The 23,153-nt window shown below is 37.9% G+C and overlaps 1 protein-coding gene across 41 annotated transcripts in view; it reads right to left on the reverse strand.

Annotated features, from left to right (window-relative positions):
- Positions 1 to 23,153, reverse strand: part of RIMS1 (regulating synaptic membrane exocytosis 1) — a 508,694-nt gene that overhangs the window by 85,029 nt on the left and 400,512 nt on the right. For 15 of the 41 annotated variants that reach the window (XM_054023381.1, XM_054023377.1, XM_054023375.1 and 12 more), the window contains one exon: positions 15,551 to 15,717. The exons of 12 other annotated variants lie outside the window; for them this stretch is intronic. In XM_054023381.1, coding sequence (XP_053879356.1) covers positions 15,551 to 15,717 — 167 coding nt within the window. Of the gene's footprint in view, positions 1 to 11,982; positions 12,127 to 15,550; positions 15,718 to 23,153 lie in introns of all 41 variants that reach the window. 14 more of the 41 variants (XM_054023369.1, XM_054023363.1, XM_054023353.1 and 11 more) reach the window with 1 other exon arrangement.

A 23,153-nucleotide genomic window follows, 5' to 3' on the forward strand; every position in this document is an offset into this window, starting at 1 on the left:
CCTCCCACCTCCACTTCAAAACTGATAGAGAAGAGCATGCACTACCACTTTCCAGGTAATTGGGGTGCCAAAGAGATGACCTATTATTAAAGCAGACCATTTTTAGTTAGAAGTTCCATAACAGACAGGGTTTGATCCCATTTGGCTTTATGTAGAAGCCAGCCAGCATCTGCTGCAGCCTTCTGCTGCCTATATGGTTTGGAAGGCCACTGGAGAGGGTTCTTCCTTTGCCAGAATTAAATCTTCCACCATCTCACAGACTTGGACACAGCATGCTCCTTTATTTCTCAGTCTGATATGGACAATTTAGATCACACCTTAGACTGAAGCTCAATTACAGCATCCCTCTTTTGCTGGGCCTTTAATAAAATGTATTTACAGGCTGTGGTTTATCTCCAGCATCTGAGATATTCCATGCTCATGATAGGCCTGCCATATATGTAACCCCTAAAATTTTCAGTAATTCAATAATAGCATTTTATATTGATTTTACAATTCTTTGTATCAGTTTTTAAATTGGACATTTTTTATTTAATTCATTAATCTTTTTTCCCCCAACTCCTTAGTCATGTACTATTAACAATTCCTCCATTTAATTTGAAATGCTTTGGTTGTAGGTATGGCATTATTTCATTTTTCACCTTGGCAGTGGAATGCACTGCTATATTCAAATAAATTCAAGTCTCATCTTGGCAGTTTGGCTTTCAGCTGAACACTGCTCAGACTATTGTTTCTTTTATTCTTAGTTCTCCGTTTTAAATCATTGCAAGACACTATGAATGAACACCACTACTGGATAGGAATTCAGCTATATTATATTCAAACCTGATTAACTTTTCAATCAGTTTGAACTTTTGCTGGTTAAATTTAAAAGCAGGAAACTATTTAAACTGCTTTTAAAAAACTCCTAGTTGTTGGAAAATGTTTGTAAGTTAACTTCTTTCCTCCGTGAAAGAAGCTGGATAAAAGCGAAAAAGAACAAGTTTTTTAATAACAGACAAACGTGTTATAACTGCAGGTATTTAAAAAAAAAAAAAAAAGGTGACGTGAGACATATTTTGTTTTGTTTTTTGACTCCTGGTGTATTTTCCTTTATCTTTAGAGCCAAAACCCATTTTAAATAGTTAAAATTTTCAGCCAAAACAACGGAATTTGTGCAAGGTTGTAACGTGAGCTGAAAAAATAAAATCCTATGCTAGGCTTTTCTAGACCTTTAAGCTCTAAATAATTGGAGAGAATAACTGTAAATAATATAATAAAGTTTCTAAAACTGTACCTAACAAAAACAGATCACTATTTTTAGTACAAGGTGGTTCTAAAAAGTTTAGCGTGCTATGTAACTTTGTCTACTCTGAAATTATTTTTCAGCTAACAACGTTCCACAGTAGAATGGGATGTGTAAAAATGTACTGAACCCCACTTTAAACTCAGCTTTTATATTAAGTTATCACTGGGGTAAAATATTCAAGATGGCTTTTGTTTGTTTTTGACAAGACAACCCACATTTTGTTATGTACATCTTTTGCATAACACACAAATCATGGATTACAATGCACCCATATCTATGCACGTGTATCCATGCAAATGCATATGAACATCTGATTTAGTGCAAATGAGAGTCACTCAGCTTTGAAAACCCATGCCAAAATAAATAAATGTATAATATATAAATGTACGGCAATGCTTTATTAGAGCTTGTTTGAATCTAAAATGTTTCTATCACCTTTAACGTCCTCTTATTTTATTATAGTAATATGAATTTGGAAGTGTGGGCTAAGTTCTACAAATTATCTCAAGGAATATTATGTTTTTTTAAAAATATGGACTAAGTGATACTCCAGATGCAATTCCCCCTATCAATTAACACTGAGAGATCTTGTGTATAGAATAAATGAAAAAAATGTACATAGTAAAAACTTAAATATAACTTAAATATACTATTTTTACAAAAGTAATATGTAATGGAAAATTCCAAGCTGGAAAGGAAGCTTCTGAAGGCATGGCAAAGGCACAGGCCTATGAGTCCAATGAAGGTTTTTTATTATTTTATTTGTAACGATAACAAGAGCCATGGAAAGTCTGCAGTCTGTCAACACCACTAGTTGCAGCTGTGGATGTAGTCAGCTGTGGATGCAGTACATTCTTTGTAGAAATATCAGCTAATTAATCTCATTATGTCAATGGTAGGCTATAAACAACTGAACTGCTGGCATCACAAGTATTGATTATTACCTTAAGTCAAAAGCGAACCTCACACTGGATGAACCTAAATGCTCTATCATCTGTTTATAATACAAAACCTAGGCTACAAAAAACCAGCTAAATAAGAACTGCATTGGAGACAAACTGTCTGTAATATACTTCATGTCATAAATACTGCAGTCTTTTTTGCTGGTATTTACAGAATCTTTGTTACCAAACTGAAGCTTCACTGCAGCATTAAAAACTCAAACTATCAATTAAAATGCTTATTAGCCTTGTCATAATTGTCTCTGAAGGGTAACTCTGTGTTCTAATAATGGCCCAACACTTAGCTTTAGAGTTTGCACTTAATTATTAATCCTATATTCAATCCCAAATAGTTGTTTTGAAATTAGTTTTGGCCAGGGGAATGACAATTGTACACCAGAGCAATTAGTGGAAGCTTGTCAGTTGCTGAGTCAGCACTTCCTTGCAAAGTACTGAATGACTTCAACTGCTGCCATTTCAAGGTTGGACCAAAAGGTATAAATAGCTAGTGATTAACAAGTTATAGTCCTTGGTAATCTGTTCAAGTGGTTAATTATCCTCACTGTTAAAAATCTGCATCTTATTTCCTGATTTCAGCTTCCAGCAATTGGATCTTCTTATGCCTTTGTCTATTAGACTACAGTCCTCTTTATCTTCTACCTGTGAAGGTAGTTAGCCCCAAACTTGTCTATTCTATGGATTTCCCACTAAATAATATCACACGGTGAATGGATGCTTTTAACACTAGATGGAGTATGCTATTATTACTTTTGCTGGCTCCTTCACAAAAATATATCTTGCTGCTGAGAACAATTAACATTGTTCCAGCTTCACTCATTTGGTGTAATTAACAAACTAACTTTCTATTGCTAGAACATACTTTGTTTAGCTTCTAGGTTACAACTGGTGTATTTTATGGTAAATTGGACAGATTATTGAACTATATAGAAGAACCACCCCCCAAACTAGTTATCTTGAAGTGAATTCCATTTGACAACTTTCTCTCCTGTTGGGAAGCTTCGTTGGGCAGGAGATTTTTTTGGTCATTTTTATTGCAATGAATAAATGATTGTAAATAGTAAAAGACAACTCTCACAGGAGTTAGATTAACTCCTAGCATAATACACTCATATACAACTCAGGGTCACACGCCTCATTCTGACACAGCAGCAGAGCACAGTATTCACTCCAATTCTTTTCTTATTGGTGTCCCATCCTCCATGCTCTGTTAAACTGTTTTATTTCTGTTTAATTACTGGACCACTGATATGGCCAAACTGAACTGTTTAAAATGAACAAATCAATGCAATCATCATCACAATCTAATTCTTAAATGTAATGCAACTTTTTGCCATGTTTACATACTCACATTGTCTTTGTACTAAGGCCAACACTGTGGATTTAGAATTTTCCTACGGATCTGAACCATCTCTGGGCTCATTCAGATTTACTGAGTCCTGTGTGCATACAGGAAACAGGGATGATGGCTAAGTAATAGCTGTCTGCAAAAAGAACAGGAGTACTTGTGGCACCTTAGAGACTAACAAATTTATTAGAGCATAAGCTTTCGTGGACTACAGCCCACTTCTTCGGTATCCATCCGAAGAAGTGGGCTGTAGTCCACGAAAGCTTATGCTCTAATAAATTTGTTAGTCTCTAAGGTGCCACAAGTACTCCTGTTCTTTTTGTGGATACAGACTAACACGGCTGCTACTCTGAAACCTGTCATTAACAGTTGTCTGTTATCTGAGGAGGTAAACTAAATTGGAGCAAGTAGATTGAACAGTAACATAGGCAGTAGCCTCCAGTACGCAGTTGTGATGTCAGAAACAGTAGAAAGCTGAGACGCAGAAAACAAGTTCAAAAACACACAAAAAAAACAAATGTGGTGGGATGGTAGATTGGTAAAGAGAAGAATATGGACCTGGTGGAAGACTCACAATTGAATGAGATAGTCTGGTAATTTGTAAAATACCAAGTAAGAGAAAATTACAGGGCCTACTACCTGGCATGGGGAATGGGGAGAAATAGTCAGGTCTTCAGTAAAAGTAAATTGGAAGAAGCACAAGCTTAGAAATAGAAATAGAGAATTTGCACATCATCATGGATATAAATAATCACTCAGAAGGAAAAGATTCTCCAAAATAGAAATGTATAACTTTACTATAACATTCTCAAATCCATGCCAATTTGCTTTGTGAGAATAAATGAGTATGGTTTCATTGAGGGTAGCTATAGGTACTAAAACAGTTAGTAAAATCACCTTAATTTATGACTCTAGAAGACCCAATATTTAGCTCATTGCCTATAGTCCTAACAATTAAGTAAAATATGAATGTTCTAGCATGTATAGCACAAATCTAAAGAAGCTCATAGAAAGACAGTAAGAATATGAAGATAAATAGCTAATGGGAGCACAGTCCAGAATCCTAAGAAATATACCAACCTATAATAAAAGAATTGACTTAAACATGTCCAAGATGAAATCTCACCTGATAGAGATGTGAATATTTACCCAGCAGTATGTATCAGTTTTATTACTGCTGCACATATACTATCCGGTCTGTAGTACTGCCTGCCTGAGAACTCTGAAATGTAGTTCTGTTGATGCACATATTGAAATCCTGTATCTGGGTTCATTCAATCATGTAAATTAGCAACACAATGAAATGAATATGGATCAAGGGCCAAATCTTTAGTTGATATTAATTTGCATAGCTCCACAGAACTCAATGGAAATATGCCAATTTACAGTAGAAGATCTGGTCCCTTGTGTATAATTGACACGTAATACCATTTAGAGACAGATCTATCATGAGGCCAGTAGTCCATGCTCAAATTAGAGGACATAGATCTAAACACTAAATGGCATGCATGAAATGCATGCTGTAGTAAGTGAAGGCCCTAATAAAGGCCCAGTATGATGCCTGAGGCCTGAACTAAAGAAATGGTCAAGACTTTGCTAACATAAAGCAAAGTTAAGCTGTGAGCCAGAGGCAGGCCCTGCTCACAGAAGCTGGCAAGGAAAGGGCTGATGCTGCAAAAAGAGACATACCTAAAAGGTACTGGACACCAGATATCAGAACATACACTATACCGGAACATTCCACAGATAACATGGAACAGGCCGACCCATCCCAATGACAGGGGCAAAAGGGTAAAATGATGGATAGAGTTGTTTTGATCGAACCAATCTGTACAAGGTGAGAGGTGGCACCTTGCTACGTAGAGGGGTTGCACCTCAATACGTCAGGAGTGATGTGCAACTTGTTTGTACCTGTGTATAAGAATGTATCCCTGGGGTGGTGTCTTTGTCCGGCCACGGGGGCAGTGGAAAGTCTGAGCCGGGTCCATTGCCAAGAGGCACTTTCTCGTAGTATGCCCGGTAGACTAAGTAATCTACGGGGAACTGCAATTGTGTCCAAGGTCGCAATAAACCTAGTCAACGTGACTTTGCATCTTACTAGACTCTGTGGTTATTGGGGGTTCTCTTCAGGTCTGCTGTGTCAGCTACTTGTGCAAAGCTGGGGCAGCACACAGAGGGAACACACGCATGCAGCCAAGTGATATCAACATAGGAGAAAGCAGAGCACCACACTGGTAGCATCTGAGAACAAATGCAAGTTCCAAGATATGCTTATTATTGATATGACAGCAACATGATATCCATGTTACAGGTGACACATATATTACATTTGCAACTGGGCCATCCTTCAAACACCCAGAGTCCTCAAAAGAGGAATGAACCACACATTAATACTAACATCTGCTGTGGTCCTATGAACAGAATAGAAAAGAAGCTTATTTTTGCCACTTATGGAAGCGAGCATACTGAGCAAGGTGTGGTAGAGAGTCCTCAATATTGATGCAAAAATAATATGAATAACATTATTGTAACTTATTTTCATAATGTTAGGCCATTACAAACTTGTTCGGTCCTTTACTGAATATTAAAATATATATCTACAAATATGTTATAACCAGGATGCTTGAAAATGTAACAATACTTGTCTATACTTTAGTTGGTTATGCTATAAAATGTTCAAGCTAATCAAAGAAATTACAGAAGGCTTCTTTCTGTCATCCAAAAGTTAGCTAAGATTCAGGAAGATAACACCTCCTTGGTCATAAAACTGTTTATGACCCCCCAAGAGTGTTTATATGTATTTTAAAAGGCAGTTTTCCTAACTTTAGTTTGTTTTATCTTTTATACTATTTGATTTTGTGCTATGTTTAAAAGATGTATTGGTTACTGAAATCTGCTTTGTACAAAATATATAATAAAAGTTAAATTGCTGTAACAAACAGATTGTAACTCTAAGGACCCTGGGTCAAATAAAGAAAATAAGTGTATTTTTCTAGACCCAGGACTTTTCCATCTTGTATAAGATACCAGTTTGGTACAGATATAATCCTTTATATAAAGCAAAAATACCATAGGTGAAATGTGTTAAAGTAAAAAATTATCAATTTCTATAATAGTATTAATAACACAGATTAATGCACAAGTCTCTAGGTCAAGAACCAATGTAATCTTTAAATGTAGTGTGATTTTTTACCTGTAGAGTACATTTATCACCCTGAATTTTCTACTAAAACAGAATATTTTTCAGAGGTATTTCAGCAAAAGAATATGGTCTAATATGCCATTTGCATAGCTTCTATAAAGTATACATTTTGAGAAGTTCTGGCATGTATTTCACAAACCTGCAAATGGAGTTATTGAAATCCTGATCAAGCAATGTACCAGAGAACATACTTAATTACTTCACTGGGACCACTCATGTATTTAATGCAATGTTAAGCACATCTCTTGCTGAATCAAGGCCTAATTGATAGAAAAATCACGAACCTTCAAGATCCTGAGCTTGTACTATGTAAGAACATAAGAACGACCGTACTGGGTCAGACCAAAGGTCCATCTAGCCCAGTATCCTATCTACCAACAGTGGCCAATGCCAGGTGCCCAAGAGGGGGTGAACCTAACAGGTAACCATCAAGTGATCTCTCTCCTGCCATCCATCTCCACCCTCTGACAAATAGAGTCTAGGGACACCATTCCTTACTCCTGATAGCCATTAATGGACTTAACCTCCATGAATTTATCCAGTTCTCTTTTAAATGCTGTTATAGTCCTAGCCTTCACAACCTCCTCAGGTAAAGAGTTCCACAAGTTGACTGTGCGCTGTGTGAAGAAGAACTTCCTTTTATTTGTTTTAAACCTGATGCCTATTAATTTCATTTGGTGACCCCTAGTTCTTGTATTATGGGAATAAGTAAATAACTTTTCCTTATTTACTTTCTCCACATCACTCATGATTTTATATACTATGAGGTACTGAGAGCCCCCAGTTCAACTGACAGTAATCTGAGATGAGGGCATATAGCATCACTAGAAAAGATAGTCTGTAAAAAACTGAGAATCTGTACACATATATGCAGGAATTGGCCCAGCTCTTGCATTTTCAGTCTATGGTTCCTGCTGTGCTGAAGTACAGTATCTAAATGATGAATACTGTTGCTAATATAATGGGCCCAATCCTGCTTTTTCTGGTTGTGGTTCAAACTCCCAGTGAAATCCAGATGCACAAAGGATGCAGGATTGAGCCCAACTGTGATACTGATGAGTCCCCATTAGCCAATAACACTACTCAGGATTTTAGTACTATTACTCCCACTTATTTGTTGGTGTGGGTGTGGATGGCAAATACCTTAGACCATGCATTGAAAATGTCACTCCAGTTTGAACATGACTGTGGATTTATTCCCTTTCCCCACCAGCGATTATTTGTTTTTGTTTGCTTTATAAATAATTTAACAGCTTTCACAAACTCTCATAACAGCTTCCTTTTGTTATCACTTCTACTATTGCTGTCTACAAGTCCTTGTAATAAAAATTTAAAAGGTTTTAGATTTTAATTATTCTATATTAATCACAGAGAAAAATATTAACTACAGCCATAGTGTATCAGGATATTATAATACAAAGTCAATATACAGATTTGTAATTACCTTTGTAATTAATGTGAAACTATACAGTACAAAGAACAGGAGTACTTGTGGTACCTTAGAGACTAAGAAATTTATTTGGGCATAAGCTTTCGTGGGCTAAAGCCCACTTCATCAGATGCATGATTGTTAGTCTCTAAGGTGCCACAAGTACTCCTCCTTCTTTTTGCTGATACAGACTAACATGGCTACCACTCTGAAACCTACACAGTGCAAAACCTCATCAATTTAAAAATATTTAAAAGCCTTTGGTTCATTATGTTTTCCTTGGCTGGCATAGCCTGAGGAGAAATTTAGATGTTGAGGCTTTGTAATGCAGTATTCCTGTTGTACTAATTGCAGTACAGCACTAGCACCCAACGGGCGGGCGGAAAACCAAAAGGGAAAAACTATTTCCAAATCAACGAGTCCAATTGTGGTTACATCTTATCAGATAAGATTGCTCCTGGAGGCCTGATCCCATTCCCACTGAATCTGATCCATGTTCAAATTGGAGTGACAGCCCTACTGACTGCCACGGTGCACGATCAGGCTCACAGAGCATTTTATATATGAGAACTGTACAATAAACAGTATGAAACAAAATAGGGAACTGAAACAACGCACACCTAAATGCAAAAATCTAGACATTGACTAAGTTGCCACATCCATTACATATAGGGGCCTAGATATCAACTATGTATTAAAAGATACTGCAACTCTTACTCACACAAGTAGTTCTTATAGAAGGCCCTGTTTTGCTATTAATAATATTTTTATCTCTTCTACCGTTGACGACAATGAATGTTCACACCCATGATACACAGGAATAGACCATTCTATCCTTGCACTCCCTGTGTTTTATTTTTTCGGAGTGAATTTTCACTCCTCTTTCCTGTCCAAAAGTGTAATGCCAGCCAGTCAGCACTCAGGTCATTTCTCAGTGACCTGAAACCAGAGTATCACCCCCAATCCGTCTGCAGACTCAGATGTGGGGGGCTTTGTTTTGTCTAGCAAGGGAAAGAAAACACTTGGCCCCTTTAAGAATTGTAACCCTCCTTTCCCTGTCTTGGGGGGCTGTGTGCTGTGGCTGATTTGTTGGACAGAAAGTTGCAGCATAAGCCTATTGGCTCCTGTGCACCCAAGGGGAACGCTTGTAAGTAAGGCTTTAAGAAAGCTGTGATTGTTTGGTTCAAAAGTTGTTTTGGTGCAGCGGGCCTGGCCCATGCTACCTGGTGGAGGCAGAAAAAAAGTTTAACTACCTGTAACTGTTGTTCTTTGAGATGTGATGCAGCGGCCCCATGCACCAGAGAACTTTGCCTAGCCCCTGTCCCTGGCCATATAAGGGCTGAGCTACTCTGACCACCTCAGTTCCTTTGTACTGAATGTCAGAAGAACAGACTCTGATACAGAGGGGACAGAGGATGGGTTGTGGAACCCATGTCTGCATCATATATTGAAGAACAACAGTTACAAGTAGGAAAGCATTTTTTCTTCCTCTAGTAGATGCAGCCTTGTATTCCATGCAGATGGCTTCCATGCAAGTACTCGCAGGAGGTGAGGCTCTGAGTCCATTTAAAGAAGGACTGAAGGATTGCCTTCCCAAATTTCCATCTGATCTGGATGCAGCTGTAATGGCGTAATGGTTTGCAAAGTATGCACATGGGTCCAAAAGGTCGCCCTCCAAATCTCTAATATAGGAATGTCACTTAGAAATGCCATTGACATTGCCTGAGATTTTGTGGAATGAGCTCATACTGCTTGAGAAGGTGTAGCCTGGGCTACTTCATATGCTATCATGATACTGGATATTATAATACAAAGTTAATATACAGATTTGTAATTACCTTTGTCTGTGAAGAGGCTGCTTGCCCCTTCATTCAGTCCACATATGAAACAAATAGACAAAATGAGGAATGGAAAGGTTTAGTTCTATCCAGATAAAAAGCAAGATCAATTTAGAAAACAGATGTCGTTAAAGCAGTATAACCCCCTACTGTGGACACAGTTATACCATTATAAAGGTGCTTCCACTGGTATAACTTATTTTGGTAAGTGTAAGTTTAATTGTCTAATCTGTTAGAGTTTAGCTACCCAGGAAATTACTGTGCAGAAAGCCATGGTGTGAATCTACAACGCTCATGCAGTCCCATGCTAATATTGCTACAGTATAGTGAAAATTCCCAAGTGCAGCTTGGAATAACAATTGAAAGCTTTGTACACCAAGCCGCACCCTGGGACTTTACCTGTGCTGTAACAGAGTCAACACAGGATCGTGCTGCACGGCAAGCTGGTGAGCTGTAGAACCACATCCTGGCTTGGCACATGGTAACTTGCCATGTAGACAGGCCCTTATAGTTAAAGTGGTACAAAACCTGTGTATAAAACAGCGCTTTCATCTGACAAGCATCCAGTAGGCTGCTCCCCTCCAAACTGTCTCACAGAAAAAGGACTTACAAGCTAAGATCCCATGGGAACCTTTAGAGATGACACTGAACCCAATAAGAGCTCCAGAATCCATAGAGTCAGAATTGTCACACCTTGGACAGTCTCTCGCTTCATCAAAGGGTTATACAAGGAAGAGTGGTGAGAATTCACTTCAAGACAGTTAAAAACTTTAGTTTGATTAAAATAAGTATCTTAAAAGTTAACTTGCAGGATCGTTGCTAATTCTTGTGAGACCTTAGGAAGCTGGAATTCAGAGCTAAGAATAATTTCATCTAAAAGATTTTTCTTTACAAGAACAAGGAGATTGGCTTAAAAGAAACCTGAAAAGGAGTATTTTAAAGCATTTTGATATTTTAAAATCCATCCTTTTAAACTAATGTTTAAACTATCTAGGGACTAATGTCTCCTCCCTTTGAAGAAGCTACTGAATTTAAGAGCTCTCTGAATCTGAGGCATTCATACTCAGAGTGTATGTATGCATAATCATTTGATTTTACCTTTGAATGCTCCAATAGTCATGCAGTACCTTTAGATGAAGAATAATCCCTTTTCCTTTGAGAATTAGAGGTACTGGAAGAAATCTGATATCTGATTGTTGTCTATTGTAAAGAATTATTGTTATACTGTTGCTTACCCTTAATCATAATCTGCATAAATTGCTTGCAAGACTGTATTTAGTATTTCTTATATGACTAGAATATCTTGTGCATTCAGACTTGATTCACAGATCCTCTTTCAACTGCTGATTATATAAATTGTCTGCAGTGGTTGAGTAAAATTGATTTAAAATAACGAAAAGTGTCTTGATTTGAAAGAATTGTCTAAGGTAAAAAGTATACTGTGAAAAGAACTCAGTATTACATTAGTAAGCTAATGCTCCCTGGCTCAGTCAAAAAGGGGTTATCAATATTCATTTCATACAACTATTAGTTATTAATATTAACTAAAGTTATTACTTCAATCTAATTTGCTACATTCTCTCTAAAATCAGTTGGCATCCCCTGTATTTGTAAATTCCCCTCCCTCCTTCATGCTTACATTCACATCATTTAGATGTGTTATACTTTCTACCCTCATACACAACATTACAAAAACACACTTTACATGGCCGCTGGGAAGAAGTTGATGCAAATTATGTTAACTGATGAAGGTGGGGGTGGGAACGTGGTTTGGATGGGTTTCCTCTGCTCTTCCATTTGATAAGCAAGTTTTGTACATAAAATGTTGGTTTGTATAGCACACAGGCTGCTGAACTATTAAAACTAGAAGGAGCTGGCAGCTAGGAGACACACATGAGGACAGGAAGCTAACCTTTACCTCAAATCAGCAACAGAATGCCTTCTCTTTTTCTTGTCTTCCATATCCAATTTCTTTTCACTCTGCCCCGTTTGGTCATCTAATTCCCATGATATCCTTCTTTCTCTTTTGTCATCATTTTTGCAGATCTCTAAGGACTTTGACCTTTCCATAGTCATAACATGCAGGCATGCAAAATTAAATGTAGACAACTCAAATTGAAAATAATGAACTATAGATGCTAACTCTAGATTCACCCGATGAAACACTTTTCAACATTAAATTAAAATGACTTTAAATTTCAGTAAGAAACACTTTTTGAATGACTACAGTAACCAACTGTAAGTTACATCTGAAAAGGAATTATGGGTTATTTAATTTTAAAGATTTCATACCATAGGATCTGATTCATTATAAGTATGTGAGAAAGAGGAAAGTCGGAAAAAGTGACACAGTTTGTTCTAAAAATATTAATAATTAAGTAGTAAGTGTCTGATCCTGCAACATTTACTCATGTGACTGGTCTTATTGACTTCATTGAGCTTATATGCACAAGGGACATTCACATGAATAAGGACCTGACTCTGCAAAGACTTGTGCATGTGAATAACTTTAATCATGGGAGCAGTCTCACTAAAATGAATAGGTTTGCTAACCTCAGGAAAGTTAGTCATGTGCGCAAATTCTTGTAGGATTGGGGTCAAAGAGTTGAAGAGGGTAAAAGGGTGATAATTATAGATAATATCACAAAATTCAGTCTAATCATAATGTCCGATCCTGCAATTCTGGCATGAAATCCTGCCCTGCTCAAGTCAGTGGAGCCAGAATTTTCCTCTGATACCTCCCACTAATTTTAATGAGAGTTTCAGGAGTGCAAGATACTGAAGATCTGATTCTCAGTTTGGAAGAATAGCAGTTCAGATTAAGAATATTTTTTTCAAACGCTTTTAAAAAAATTCTATATTTTTTACTGAACAACACTATAATTATAGTTGCCTTATAATGATTTTATGTTTTGCTCATTGTACTATAATATAAGAAGAGACTAGTTCTGGGTGAAGCCTGGACAAGGAAGGCTCCATCTCCCTGCCCTACCCAAAGGAACTTGGGCATGGTCAGAGGTCAATATTTCCTGGATCACTGTGAAGGACTAGTGCTTATATTATGGACTTTAACACCAGGTAGCTATTTTGAGTTGAGATTTGTTTTTGGTTAGCCCCACAAGGGGACTGGCCGGCATGCTATGCCAGAGAAGGAGCAGACCATTATAGAACCAAGACACAGGAGGGTTACTAGAGAGGAAGAATCCCTGCAATGGCACTTCCTGACATGAAAGGGGGCGCTAAAGGTGAACCACACCATAATGCTCCCAGTGATTTCAGTGCAGCTGGATCAAACCCCGTAGTGAGGAGCTCTATGGAAGTTGGAAATGCAGTGTTTGCAAGATATTTTAGACTTTATTAATTTTTTCAACTGAAAATAGATCTTAACTAATCAATACCACAACATGTTGGCTATAACTTTTGAGATATAGAAATAATATTCTTATTCACATGCCCTATAGCTTCACAGGCATAACCAACCAGGACTGTGCTCCTTCATTTGAATTAGGAAAGGAAAACATTAACATGTAAATAATGAAAACAATAATATTAACATAATAATTTATTCCTCAGACAATTTCTGGTTATATACCAGTGTTTACATCAAAAGGGTTTAGTTTAAAAATAATCTCAGGTTCAGATTCAAATCATGCTCAGTATAGCATGAACCTGTCCTATACACCTCCACCCTGATATAACGCTGTCCTCGGGAGCCAAAATACCTTACTGTGTTATTGGTGAAACAGCGTTATATCAAACTTGCTTTGATCCACCAGAGTGCACAGCCCCGCCCACCCGGAGCGCTGCTTTACCGCGTTATATCTGAATTCGTGTTATATCGGGTTGCATTATATCGGGGTAGAGGTGTAATTCCTATTGTACCAACAGGTGTATTCATATCCCACTGATACACTTGTTGTTCAGAAATCTAAAAGAGACACTGACTGAAAGTAAATATAAGGAAGCCAAATTTATTCCTCATTTAGGGCCACAATCTACTACCCTATGTTGAATAGCACCTTGCACCCCAAGTAGTCTCAAATAGTTAAATCTGGCTCTTAAAATCACAGATTTACAAAAAAGGTAATCAGATTTTAAAAAATCTACTGTGAAAGAAAACCAGCTTCTGGAAGTAAAAATTAGTCTCCTTAAACAGATCCAATCTCCACTCATATTATGTACGCAAAAAGTCACAATGGAGTCAATAGACTCCAGTGAAATTACTTGCACGAGAAAGGTGAGCAGAATTTAGCCCCACACCCAGGAGAAGCTGGGGAAAACTAAAGGTTTGTTTTCCAAAGTGCTCTAGCACTTGTAGTTATAAAAATACTACAAAGAGATCTGTGTTTGAAAAAATCGAATAAAATGAAAGGAAATAGAACCGCTGATTAGGTTGCCATATGAACTCCGCAAAGTGGAAACCTAACAACTGAAAGAATTTATCAATACTTCTGGACAAGTCCTATTTGTATAGTAATGAGATTAAATTATGGCCAAAACACAGCAAAGCAGATTACTGATGCTTAAGACTACACAGCTACATCTAAAATCCTCCCTCTCTGCAGGGGGCAGTGTGCATTTGCACGTGCCCACATGCACATGGACACTCACAACAAAGACACACTGAGAGAAAAAGCTAACCAAACATATTGATTTATTGGTAAAATAAGGAGGTAAATCTGGCAACGTTTAATGATTTTTAATTTGCGTTTCGATTGGGTTTTTTTGTGCAAAATTAAATCATTTTATGGAACATGCAAAGTGCAGCAACAGTACTATGGGCAGCAAACTGACATATTACCATTTATACGCACTCTGAAGAACAATTTTTTTCCTTTACACAACCTCAAGAAACAGCCCTTCACTTATGTAGTTGTTTGATGGCCATGTAATTTCCCTTTAAACTATAGCTAGTTGACTTTCCTCTCTAATAACCCTGATCCTGTTAGGTAGACAGTTCTCTCAGCTGCCTTTGATCTTAATAGAAATAGGCCCTTTGGCCATGATATTGCACAGAGGGCGGTATGGGCATCTGGGCAGCATCAAGACCTCTGTGGCAACACAAACTAAGGAATTAGGCCCCAGTCCACCATAGCATTTAAGCACATGTGCAACTTTAAGCATGTAAGTAGTGCCACTTCAGTGCTTTGCTGGATCGGAGCTTTAAAGTACTAATTTCCAACTTGCTCCAAGTTTGGGTTTCTCCTTGCACAAATATAAAAATTTGTTGTTGCCCTGTCTGAATTTTTTGTTTACCTGTTTAAATGGCTGGATGCCAAGGTGGAAAAATATGTTCATTTCACAAAAGACTTAGGATGATCATGTGTATGTTTATGTGTGTGTGTTTATATATATATGATATTTTAAATATATTCTATTATAAAGATCATAAATATTTATATTTCTTGTTTTATTTTTATTCTTATATTTTATTTTTACACTAAACAAGAAAATTTTATACATTTAAAATAGCATCATAAACTCACCTGATTCTGCCCCTAGGGCGCTCAGATTGCTCTGACATAAAGCTTGTGCTGCTGAGGCGTGAGGCACTGCTGGTACGGGAAATGGCTGACACATCACTCACATCACTATCTGATGATTTGGCAGAGACGTTATCACAACTTCTGTACTGATCTGTTTGTATGTTATACTAAAGATTAAAAAAAGAAAGTGTGAGGTTTCTTTTCAAAATGTGAAATATAGTAGACAACAAATGATGAGGACAATTCTTTTAAACTCCTGAAATAGCCAACAAAGTCCCCCAAACTTCAGAAAAGTGCATATATTTATAATAATGTCTTGAAAAAACTGAAAATACTATAGGTTACTTCAAGCAGATGAGCTCCGTCTGTATGGCTGAGATGAAAGAACTAAACTGTGATGCATGGAACACTAGAATATTATTTTCTTGTTATTTAGTGCACCAAATTATGATTTGTACAAATAAAATGTTTTATTTACCTCTAGAAATTTCTGTGGTGTCTGTGAAACTGTCTAGGGCTCTTTTGAAGTTTCTATATGTGCCAAAGATGGATACATTGGGATGTATCAAAAGAAGATCATGGATTGACAAATCCATCCTCACTAATAATTAGTAAGTGGTAAATTACTTGATATCTGAATCCTTAACCTTACTCTGAGAAAAGGTACTTGAATAAATTGGAAAGTCCATTGGTTGAGCACAGTAGCTAAAATAATGTAACACATACATACCAATGTCATTTTGTGATCTACTTATTTATTATTTTGAGAAAACTCAGGCAAGAAAAATAGTGTTTAAAATGATATTGAAGATATTTGATCAAAGAATGCTAATGGAAGATGAAGCCTCTTTTAGGCTCTGAATCAGAATTTTCATGTTGCTCCATCTACTTTATGTTAAAAATATCACCCTCTTCTGATTGTCAGACCTCATCTGACTTTATGGGAAAGCAATGAAGAAATTTCCACCCAATAAACCCCTTAACTGCTTTTCATTATGTGGTTTTACCAAAGTAGGACTTCCTTTTTAAAAACTACAACATGGCACATCCACAGGGTTTCAGTCGAGTTTGAAAATCCAATCTGTTGAGCTCAGGGCACTTAAGAATGTCGTTTTTTAGATTTCTGATAGAAATTCATGGTGTTGGGCGCGGGTGGGGGTGAGGATGGCCAGCTCAATTTGTGGAATGACTTTGTAGTTTCTGTTTTTAGATGTCAAAAGCATCATGGTGGGTGACAGACACTGTCTGTGTGGGCTGTAATTAGCTCATGCACTAAATGCACCTTCTCCTGTACATTTGTGGGTATTGGAAAAAGAGGACTCAGAGTTGCAAGAGTAAACAGGAATCCAGAATGCAAGGCTGATGGAAACTCCTCCCCCTCATTCTCTGTCAATCACATACAAATCTGCTGGTAAGAAAGGGAAGGAAGAATAGATAATAATTTGTTGCTTGTAGCCTCTGTGATACAAGATAGGCTTCTTAAATATATTTGTATCATATTTCTCAGATACTTTATAACACTACTGCACTAGAATCAGATTGTCCAATGAATCCGATGACAATCAGGATGAGTCATTTTCACCAATATTCAATTGTACTGCACACATCCTGAGTGTTGCTAAGGACCAGCAACTCCAAAAGGTATCAATGGAAGTTGCAAGTCCTTAGTACTTTTCAAGATTAGACCCTATGTATTTTAAACCCATGTGCCTCATATTAAGCGCTTACTGGTGTTATACTGTATAAGGAACTGGTAACTGCTTGAGGATTTTAGTGATTGAATTTCCTTTGCCTTATGCTGATTTCTTCCATTTGAAAATTTGAAGTCTGTTATTAGGTTCTTGTTCTTCAATAATCTGTGATCTACACTATGCATGTGTGTATATATGTATAAACAGACATGTACACATTCTCAAGTATGTGCACATATGCGTACAGACTCTTATACAAACGAATTGACTATCTACAACTTTCCAAATGCCATATCTGTGAAATACCTTTAGAGAGCCAACTCATAACAGCAAAGTTGTATACAGTTAGAACTACAGAAATCTAGCATTGAGGGATGACTTCAAAAATTGCGGATCACCCCCCCACACACCTTAGAATGCCATATTTTACTTTTATACTCTTTTTGTTTTGATTGTGAAGAGAGAAGTGAAAATAAATCTCTGATTTTCTTTCAGTCATACAAGTATTTGCCTATCAGTAACATTAGTTAGAGTATAAAAATAAAATAATAGAATCATTGGGTTAGAAGGAACCACAAGGGTCATCTAGTCTAAGCCCAGGATGCAGGATTTGTTGTGTCTAAACCATCCAAAACAGATGGCTATCCAGCCTCCTTTTGAAAACTTTCAGTGAAGAAGCTTCCACAACCTCCCTAGGCATCTGTTCCATTGTCCTACTGTCCTTATAGTTAGGAAGTTTTTCCTGAGAGTTAATCTAAATCTGCTATGCTGTAGTTTGAACCCATTGCCTCTTGTCCTGCTCTCTGTGGCAAAAGAGAACAACTTTTCACCATATTTTTTATGGCAGCCTTTCAAGTATCTGAAGACCACTATCATGTCCCCCTTAATCTCCTCTTTTCCAAACTAAACATACCCAGTTCCTTCAGCCTTGGCTAATATGGTTTGCATTCCATCCCTTTGATCATTTCTGTCACTCAACTCTGGATCCTTTCCAGTTTCTCCACATCCTTTCTATACATTGGTGACCAAAATCAGACACAGTACTCCAGCTGAGGCCTAATCAGTGCTGAGTAGAGCAGTACTGTCACCTGCCGTGACTTGCATGCTATACTGCTGTTAATGCAACTGAAAATTGCTTTTGCTTTTTCTGCAACAGCATCACATTGCTGACTCATGTTGAAGCTGTGATCTATCATAAATCTCAGATCTTTTTCAGCAGTGCTGCTGCTAAGCTATTTCCTCCCATTCTGTATTTGTGCATTTGGTTTTTCTTCCCTAAGTGAAGCACCTTACATTTGTCTTGGTTGAATTTCATTTTGTTGTCTATAGCACAGTTCTCCAATTTATTGAGATCCCTCTGAATTTTAGCTCTATCCTCCAAAGTATTGGCAACGCTCTCACCCAGCTTGTGAGAATGCTTGATAGAGATCTTGTAGGTGCTTGTCCTTGCTCCAATCCCTCGGATAGAGACAAGCACCTACAAGATCTCTATCAAGCATTCTTAAAACTACAATACCCACCTGCTGAAGTGAAAAAACAGATTGACAGAGCCAGATGAGTACCCAGAAGTCACCTCCTACAAGACAGGCCCAACAAAGAAAACAACAGAACACCACTAGCTGTCACCTTCAGCCCCCAACTAAAACCTCTCCAGCGCATCATCAGAGATCTACAACCTATCCTGAAAGATGATCCTTTACTCTCACAGATCTTGGGAGACAGACCTGTCCTCGCTTACAGACAACCCCCCAACCTAAAGCAAATACTCACCAGCAACCACACATCACTGAACAAAACCACTAACCCAGGAACCTATCCTTGTAACAAACCCCGATGCCAACTCTGTCCACATATCTATTCAAGTGACATCGTCATAGGACCTAATCACATCAGCCATACCATCAGGGGCTCATTCACCTGCACATCTACCAATGTGATATATGCCATCATGTGCCAGCAATGCCCCTCTGCCATGTACATTGGCCAAACCGGACAGTCTCTACGCAAAAGAATTAATGGACACAAATCTGACATCAGGAATCAAAATACTCAAAAACCAGTGGGAGAATACTTTAACCTGTCTGGTCATTCAGTGACAGACCTGCGGGTGGCTATATTACAACAGAAAAACTTCAAAAACAGACTCCAACGAGAGACTGCTGAGCTAGAATTGATATGCAAACTAGACACAATCAACTCCGGTTTGAATAAGGACTGGGAATGGCTGAGCCATTACAAACATTGAATCTATCTCCCCTTGTAAGTACTCTCACACTTCTTATCACACTGTCTGTACTCGGCTAGCTTGATTATCACTTCAAAAGTTTTTTTTCTCTTAATTAATTGGCCTCTCAGAGTTGGTAAGACAACTCCCACCTGTTTATGCTCTCTGTATGTGTGTATATATATCTCCTCAATATATGTTCCATTCTATATGCATCCGAAGAAGTGGGCTGTAGTCCACGAAAGCTTATGCTCTAATAAATTTGTTAGTCTCTAAGGTGCCACAAGTACTCCTGTTCTTCTTTTTATAATTGCTTGGGAATTTCAGTCTATAATTGGAGTTTGTGAGAAGGGTGTTGGTGGTTTGTGTAAAAACAGCTGAGAGAGAGAGTGAATTCCTGCAAACGAAAAAAGGACAGAAAAAGCACTGGGTTGGGAAAGGTGAATTTTCAGCTCCATTCTGTAGTGAAACCAGCAAGGCCCTGAGCGGAAACATGGGAAGAGATGAGTAATAGCTTGGAGCACAAAGAATCACACAACATTAAATACCATTACATTTTCCTCCCATCACGCTCACATTTGCAGAAGCTCAATGCAATAAGTTGTGGGAATGAATTCTCTTCTTACTGTAGTTAAATGTAACACTCACGGAGGCTCAAAAATTGGACAACTGCCCCCCCCCCCCTCCAATTTCTGTTACAAACTTAGGTCCTCAGCCTGCTCTTATTGATGTTCATGGCAAAACTCCCATAGAATGTAACAGGTACCATCTAAAAAGTATAGAGTGCCCTAATCTTCCTGACTTCAACTGAAAGTGAAACCTTGACCCTATTTAAATAAATGGCAAAATTCCCATTGACTTCAATGGAGCTAGAATTTCACCCTGCATGTTTGTTTAAGCCAAAGCAAGGAGTGATTTCCCAACAGGCAATGCTATAAAAAGATTTTGTTTAAAATATAAATGTAAATTCTCACTCCAATCCAAGGATTTATACTCTTAGTATCTTCAATAGGATAAATAGCCCACAGGTGCCTTTTACAATTCCCCCTTTTCTCAAAGCAATCCTACCAGTGTAGGAGTGGCAAATCTGTTCTCTCAATCATGATTTTTCTGCCCAGGATTGAACTTTGAGGAGCAAATAAAGTTTAAAGTTAGTAAGTTCTTTTTCATGTCCTTTGAAAACTTTTGTAACTAGCTACAATGTGACAGTGGATCCCTTATGTAAACTGAAACTTTGATTTCTGTTCAATAGGGAGACTGGTGTCTTCTCTAGACTGATGGAATAGGAAACCCAGGTTGAGACATTTGATGAGTTATCACTAGCACAACAACCTTCCCCTGTCTTTCTGCTTTTCACTTGGATGAGAGTCTTGCTTCTGCCTGATACCAGATAAGTTTTCCATAGTTCCCAGCACATATTCTTAGTCTAGCTGCTCAGTGACCACTGATACCCCACATTGCTCATCCAAAGTCTCTCAATGTGTTTTGAACATAATAAGTCTCTTTTACTATATGTTTCCATATAGTAAAGAGCAGCAGGATTTCAGGAGTGGCTCAAGTGTGTTGGTTTCCTGGACTGCAACACCTTTATTGTACTTTGTGCACATCACTGGAATGTTGTGGTCACGTATCTTTTCTCAACCTTGGGATTTGTCCATCTTTCCTCTTTTGCCATGTATACTTCTCTCTTAATATACACTGACTACATTCCTTTCTTTGCTTTGTTAACAGTAGTCCTAAGGAATCTCAGTGTTGCATGATTATGTAGGTATACAGTGGCCGGGGTGGATGGAATGTCAGACCAGCTGAAGTGTGGTACTTGTTGCCTCCTAGTGACTGCCCTACAAAAAAGGTGTAAGTACTGCTACTGACATTAATAAGGATTCTCTACTATTCCCAAGTGAGAGAGGCCTGCATTTTAAAGCAGACGGTTCTATTCCTTATGCTGCATGGACATAGTTTAAATAAATATGGATTTATTAGAACACATACAGCCAAAAATATCCCCCCAATACTCAAGCCCCACCAGAGGAAATCATAAGCCATTTTAGAAAACACTCTGCCCGAGAATGATTAGCTTCTACGTGAGATACTCTCTGCACTATGGAAGCCCCCTTAAATGGAGCTTCCAGGAGTGGCTCCAGGCTAGGCAACTGTTGCCAAGCAGTGGTGCTTGAACATTTTATATAGTGGGGGTGCTGAGAGCCATTGAACCAAACTGTAAACCCTGTATATCATGGGAACCACTTCAAACCAGGGGGTGCAGCAGCACCCCTAGTTCCAGCACTTATGTTGACAAGGAGCCCAAGAGGAGCCAGTGGCCTTAGAGCCAGTGCAGAGGCCCAGGGCCCCAAACAGATGGCTTATTGCCTCCAGACGATACCTTATGATCCTTGATGGTCATTGAATTTTCTGCATGAAGGAAAGAAGCAAACATGGGTATCCTCTCCAAGAGAAAATTCACAGAAGACTCTGTGGGAGACCCTCACAAAGCTTTCTACCTCCCTTGGCCACTTCCCACAGGAAGGAGTAGTCTGGATTCAGAATTGCAACCAGTGGGCTGTGCAAGTGAAAACACTGTGTTCCGTTTTTCCTGTTCTTAATGAACTTCCCACACAGAAAAAACAAAATGAGTAAATTGTGTTGTTGCCAATCAAATGCCCTTTTTATTGTATTTGAAAGGGTATTTTGCTAATGTAGGATAAACAAGATGAATGGAAGAAAGACAGAAAAAGCCATATTCTACCCAGAAAGGCCAAATTTCAATGATTTTTAAAAAGTGATTTTTCTCAGTTAGGAACAGGAGTAAATAGCACTTCCAACAACAGATTTAATTGGAATGTTGTTTGTGAATATTATATTACTTCATTTAACAATCAATCAATGCTATTTAGGTCAATAACATTATATTAGAGCAGGACACATGGCATTGCCCTACAGAGAAAAGTGCCATGGACTGAAAGAGACCCACTTATTACTATTATTTAAAATTTGGTAGAGAACCCGAATAGGGCCCAAGGGGCTAGGATAAATCTGCTATTTAGGAAGAAAGAAAGAATAGGGGCTAGCACTGGGGGTAAATACACAGTAATTTAGACACATGTTATAATGCCTAGTAATGCTCAGAAGCATTCTCCAGCAGAAGTCTGAAGGAGGCTTTTATTCATCTAGAATCCCAATACACTTTCAGCTGTCCGAGTGGACTCCAAACCTTCTTTAAGAAAATTCATATAATCAATTTTTGTCTTCTCACATTTTTAAGTGGCCACAAAAGCAAAAAAAGAATCAAAGAAATATATTTGTAAAGCTTCAATAAACTAAAGCATGAGAATTTTTTGCAACAATTATTTTTCTCCCAACCATATGTGGTACTTTAGGGTGTTTTTATTCTCAAAATGTGTTGCTCATCCCAAAAGCAGAATATGGTACTTGTTCTGATAACAACTACTAGGCAGTAGGTCTATTTTTAGTCATTAATAGTAACAAGGATGGGAAGTCCATTCCCTCTGCTGTGTAACACCATTAGTTATAACTCCTGTTTTGGGTTACAAAAATATAGCACTCTTTCAATATAACTATCTGAAGTGTAAACTTGTACTGCAGTTATTCTGTTCACTTGCCACCTATGGAGTAGCTCGCTCCTGTACTGTGTCAGTGAAAGTAGAAAAAGGGGGTTGATGAACTGCAG

The sequence above is a fragment of the Malaclemys terrapin genome, chromosome 3 (genome assembly GCF_027887155.1).
Source record: "Malaclemys terrapin pileata isolate rMalTer1 chromosome 3, rMalTer1.hap1, whole genome shotgun sequence".
Lineage (NCBI taxonomy): Eukaryota > Metazoa > Chordata > Testudines > Emydidae > Malaclemys > Malaclemys terrapin.